Source organism: Pinus tabuliformis, chromosome 4_2, assembly GCF_031772625.1.
Source record: "Pinus tabuliformis cultivar Carrire ecotype Pingquan chromosome 4_2, CPIR1, whole genome shotgun sequence".
Taxonomy (NCBI): domain Eukaryota; kingdom Viridiplantae; phylum Streptophyta; class Pinopsida; order Pinales; family Pinaceae; genus Pinus; species Pinus tabuliformis.
In genome coordinates, this window is record NC_142304.1 from 1,151,451,014 (window position 1) to 1,151,456,497 (window position 5,484).

General features: G+C 28.2%; 1 protein-coding gene across 1 annotated transcript; it reads left to right on the plus strand.

Annotated features, from left to right (window-relative positions):
* Positions 1 to 424: 424 nt before the first annotated feature.
* LOC149173753 (3-dehydrosphinganine reductase TSC10A-like) lies at positions 425 to 5,048 on the plus strand. Its single transcript, XM_089427996.1, has 4 exons — positions 425 to 1,060; positions 1,174 to 1,437; positions 1,541 to 1,694; positions 4,389 to 5,048. The coding sequence occupies exons 1-4, from the start codon at positions 773 to 775 to the stop codon at positions 4,718 to 4,720; spliced, it is 1,038 nt and encodes a 345-aa protein (XP_089284122.1). The 5' UTR covers positions 425 to 772; the 3' UTR covers positions 4,721 to 5,048.
* The last annotated feature ends 436 nt before the right edge of the window (positions 5,049 to 5,484 follow it).

Here is a 5,484-nt window from a genome sequence, read left to right on the forward strand (position 1 = left end):
TGCAATCCACATCAACAAGATTGCTGAATATTTTACGATTTTCTCTTAATTACTGTGAATTTCAAATCACGATCACATTTATTACAAAACCCTTGAAAACCAATTGCAGAACCTATAGCAAAAACCCTAACAATCAATCACACTACGGAGGGTTGCCTGACAGACACCATAGCAACTCAAGCAAAATAGTCGACTTGCTCTAAACCTGCTTTTTATAGAACCTGCTTCTTATAGAGTAAAGTAAGTTTTTTTGAGCGGTGAAATAAGATAGCATTATAGCAAGGCTGACATTGAAATAAATTGTCTGACTGTGAATGACTGAAGTTCCCCTGATTCATGGTCATGCATGTGCCATTTATTCTCCACTTAGTGGATAACCCACCCATCTAAATATAGTTGACAGCAAAGGGGTGTAATGCCTAACCTCAGCTCAAAATTAGAGCAATAGGTGACAATAATAGCAATAGGTGGTAAGATATGGAAGGCACAGTTGATGTGTATATTCATGTAATATGCCAATGAGAACTATGCTCATGATTTATACTTGTAGCTATAACAACTTGTGTGTCTTTGTGTTATTCATTGTGTCATTAAGCTTTAAACTTCTATCCATCATGATTTTGTTTCACAAATAAAATATTTTGTGTTCAAAGCACACTGATTCAGCACTTGTGAACACCCTGAACATTAATATATGGACTCCACCCAGAACGTTCAGCTATATATATCCTAAAGTCTTAGGCAAACCATACTCAAAAAGCTTGTTTTCATCATGGCTGACCCTTTGCAAGTGATTGGTGTCCTGTCTCTCACAGCAACCTTCTTATTCATCTGCTTTCTCCTGTGTCTGTGGAAGCGCACACCCACTATTCACAGCTTGCAAAACAAGCATGTATTGATAACAGGAGGATCAAGTGGAATAGGACTGGAGATTGCCAAACAGGCTCTTGTACAGGGTTCTTACGTGACAATAATCTCTAGAAATCTTTCTAATCTGCAGAAGGCAGTTGAAGAAATCCTCCAGGAAACTGGGTGTGAGAGAGACAGGATTAATATCAAGGTATTGATCTATCTGCAACAAGAATTCTTAGACCCATCTCTTTTTTGCATGCACAAACAATCAATATAGATATTGATTGATTATATATAGATATAACTAATTGTTTTATATAGGTTGCAGATGTAAAAGATTATGCAGCCATTTCTGCAGCTATAACTGAATCCTTTCTGTGGACACCAATTGATTTGCTTGTCTGCAATGCTGGCATTGTTAGTGTTTCATATTTGGAGCAACAACCCATTGAGTGGATTGATGACATAGTTGGTACCAACCTCACTGGGACACTTTATACACTACGGGCTGCTCTGCCATTGTTAAAGCAGAGAAGCTACAGGCACCCCTTGGCTATTGTCCTCATGGGTTCACTTGGGTCCTTGGTAAATTATGATGATTATAAAGGTTTAGAAACATATTTTTGTGAAGATTTCCACAGTTTGATGAAGATATTTCATATATTTAATGTAGGCATAGTGTTTGCAGTATCCTTTGTATGGCGGTGGGGTTTACACTTCCACGAAATATGCGATCAAAGGACTTGCTGAGGCTCTCAAACTTGAGCTGCTGCCCTTTAACATTGGAGTGACTCTTATATGTCCAGGTTTTGTAGAAACTCCTCTGCTAAACAAAATGGAAGGTAAGCGATTAATTTGTAATTTGAAATACTTTTGTTACTTTTATTTTTGATATTTGATAGGGTAATGGATCTTTTACTTTTCTTATTTATTTATTGATGGTGATATATATGTATATATAGTTTTAAGATATAGATTTTATATTTTATTTTTATTTTCAGTAGATTTTTATTTTTTTTTACTGATTTATTTATTGATGATCATAGTTTTTTTTAGTATTTATATATATATATATAGAGTTTTAAGATATGGATCTTATACTTTACTTATTCATGGGACAAGTTTATTATATATCCATAGTGAAAAGATATTTTTGGGAGTATTATAATCATTTTCTGATTTTTATTATAATATTAAATTTTGTTAAAATAGTTTTTTTTGGTTAATTATTAATTTTGTTATAAATTTGGAATTAAATATTATTTTTTAAATTAGTGAAAAAATTATTATTAAAATAAAATAAAAAAAATAGATGACAAAATTAAGAAAATAATGTTTACATATTTAATAATTTTATACTTTTCACAAAAACAAAATATTATATTTAAATTTTAACTAAATAAATAATTATATAAATTTCTTAAAATATTTAAATAAACAAAATTCACTTTCAAAACAAAAATTTCAAAATCATCCCATCAAAATTTCAAAATCATCGAATCATTGGCACATTAAATGAATGCATTTAAGATATTTAAGTTTTAAAACGTATACATTATTAGTATTGGTTAAGTGATATTATGTTGTTGATAAATATTATTACCGATTTAAAATAATGATGTATTAAATCATTATGTAAATATTGAGGATATCAAAATTTTTAGTTAATCTGTTATTTATTTAATATAAAAAGTATTTTAAAAGTTTTAAAATATTTTAAAAATATAAATATATTAAATTTTTTATTTTAATATATAATTTATATTTGAATTTTTAAAATTGAGATATATTTTTATTTTAAAGTATTTAATTTTTTAATATTATAAAATATATATATATATATATATTATTTTTCAAATATTATAGATGATAATGATGATTAATATTCAATAAAATTAATATGGTCTATCACATTTTAAGAAGGTAAGAAATTAATGGAAAATTTTTAACATATTATATATATGTTTGAAGAGAAGTGAGAGAAAGCTTTCCTAAATCACCATAGTTTTGTTGCCTTATAGGTCAAGAAGATTTGTAGTGTGAAAAATTAGACAGCAATTTAAGAGAGTATTTTTCATCTTTAATGCTCTTAGTATCACACTCATGACAGTTTTTTTTTTCATGGCTTTTTGGGAGTAGACAAACACTTGACTTTACTGTAAAGCTCATGAAAATTAGTTCTTATCTTAGCAAAATTCATTTTCTTCTTAACACTATTCAAGACAAATAAAAAAAATTGGTTTTCAAAAATGGAGTTTTTAATATCTTAGTTTCCTTTTTCCTATAAATCTTTCTAGCTCCATAACTTCTCCTTAAATTTGGAAGTAGTAATATTATCCTTATTCTTCTTTTACATTGCAATGGTCTAGCCAAAATTAGAGATCCTTATATCATCCTTGCTTGAATCAAATATGAAAATTTTAGCTAGAGTTAATTTTTTTTTAATGTACAATTAAATATTATTATCATATTATATTATTTCGATGACATAAATTAATTTTATTTTTAATAAAAAATAATCATTATTATTATTATCATCATTACCAAAATATTTATTAAAACTAAGATATATTTATTTTTATTTTTAATAATGGCTACATATATATCAATAGATATTAAAATGCATTATCAAACTCTTTATAGTTTTGTTGATTCAACTATATTGAAAATTATGATTATAATAATGAAATTTTAATTTTTAAAAATTAAAATATACAAAAAAATAGTTTCTTTATAATATCAAATTTTTATTATTTAAATAGATTTAAAGATAAAGGGATTATAATATCAAATTTTTATTATTTAAATAGATTTAAAGATAAAGGGATTACAATATTTTTATAGAGAAATTAACCTGTTATAACAGATAAATTTTTTATTTCTTTTTAAAGAAAGAAATAAACATAAATACATTAAAATAAAAATAAATTCTTATTTTTATAAAGAAATTTAGAATTGGTAAATTTGGGAAACATAGTTTTTTGTTTCATTAAAAAAAATTGAAAATAAAAAAGCATTTTCTTTTCAATCTATATTTTTAAAAAATCATGCTAAACAAAACTATATTAATATTAAGAAGTTCTTGTTTTTTAATCATATTTCTTTTTTTTTTGGTGTAAAAATAAAATATGGAAGCATTCAAATAATTTATTACTTTATTAAAGTCCAATAAACCATATAAACGTGTATCTGTTTGGAGGATTCCAGTCGAAAAAAATGAAGTTAAATCTTGATTTGTATTATTCAAAATGGTTTTTTAACTGTATATTTGTATTCAAACACCCTGAAAAACCCCTAGGATGCTTTGATTGTGCAGAAATTAGCTATCAAACTTGCGATTCCAATAAATAGCTGCCGGATTTTAGAGAAATTTGACTAGAAAAACCCACCGGAAAAACTTCCAAAAAATCTCACTAAAAACAACTCCATTTTTAAATATAAAACTTATTTTATTTTATTTTTTATATAATGTATACGATATTTATGGAAATACTTAAGTAGTCCTATTTTCATGTACTGTTTAAATATGTGCGCAGACAGTGTGGACGATCCATTATTGGCAGAGGTAGCGATGAAAGCGGTTTTTTATGACAGAAAACATGCCGGGGATCCAAAGGAGGTTGCAAAGGCCACCTTAATGGCGGTTAAACGAGGCAATTTCCTGGTTGCCAATGGGTGGCAGGGCTTAATGCTCTCCACGTTATCAACAGGGATTTTGCCTGCTGAAACCTTTGGAAAGGCCGTGTTTGATCTGTTTGCAATAATTCCTGCAAGGCTGGCTGGCTATATCATAATTGCATACGTATACATCGTTATATGGCTCAACTATCGAACGAGAACGATATTTGTTGATGTTGCAAACAAATAATCCTCTGCAATGCAAATATGTGTGCCTCTCTAGCTTCCGTTGCTTTTGGTTTCTGCTGACAATAACTTCCTCTATGAAGGTTATGCTGACAATAACTTCCTCTATGAAGGTTATGGTATTGTAGGGGGATCCAGTTCAGTACAAGTTTGTTGGTTTCTTAGAAATTATTTAGAATGATTTCTCTGTAAGAATTCAGCCTTTGTTTGTTGTTCATTTTTACCTGTTCTTCCAGGTTGCTTTGTAGTTGTATGGGTTTTTTGGACTCCAGATTAGAAAAGCTTTTTAAATGTTATTTCAAGAAGAAATAAAATGGTCTTTCTTTTCATCAACAAAGATAAACATAAATTCATCTAAGGTCCATTACTGCACTCTTCCAAATGGCACTTTGAAAAAAAAATGCCAAACCGAAATTGAATTTAAGACAGAACAGAATTAGGTTATTGGCTACTTTTGATAGTCGTTACTTCAATGGCTACAAAGGATTTCCTCAGCAAATCAGTTGATAACGCGGATATGAAAAGATCCATCTTCATCAGTTTGAACTTTGATGAATAGCTGACATTTTTGTAGAAGTAAAGCCTCTTTTGAAAGTTTATTTATCTTCATAGATGATTGAAGGGTACACCAAGAATTTAAGAAGTTACCTGACATGAAACATTTTTGTAAAAGTAAAGCCTCTTTTGAAAGTTTATATATGTTTATAGATAATTGAAGGATACGCTAAGAATTTAAGAAGTTGCATGACATGAAGGAACTTTGATGAA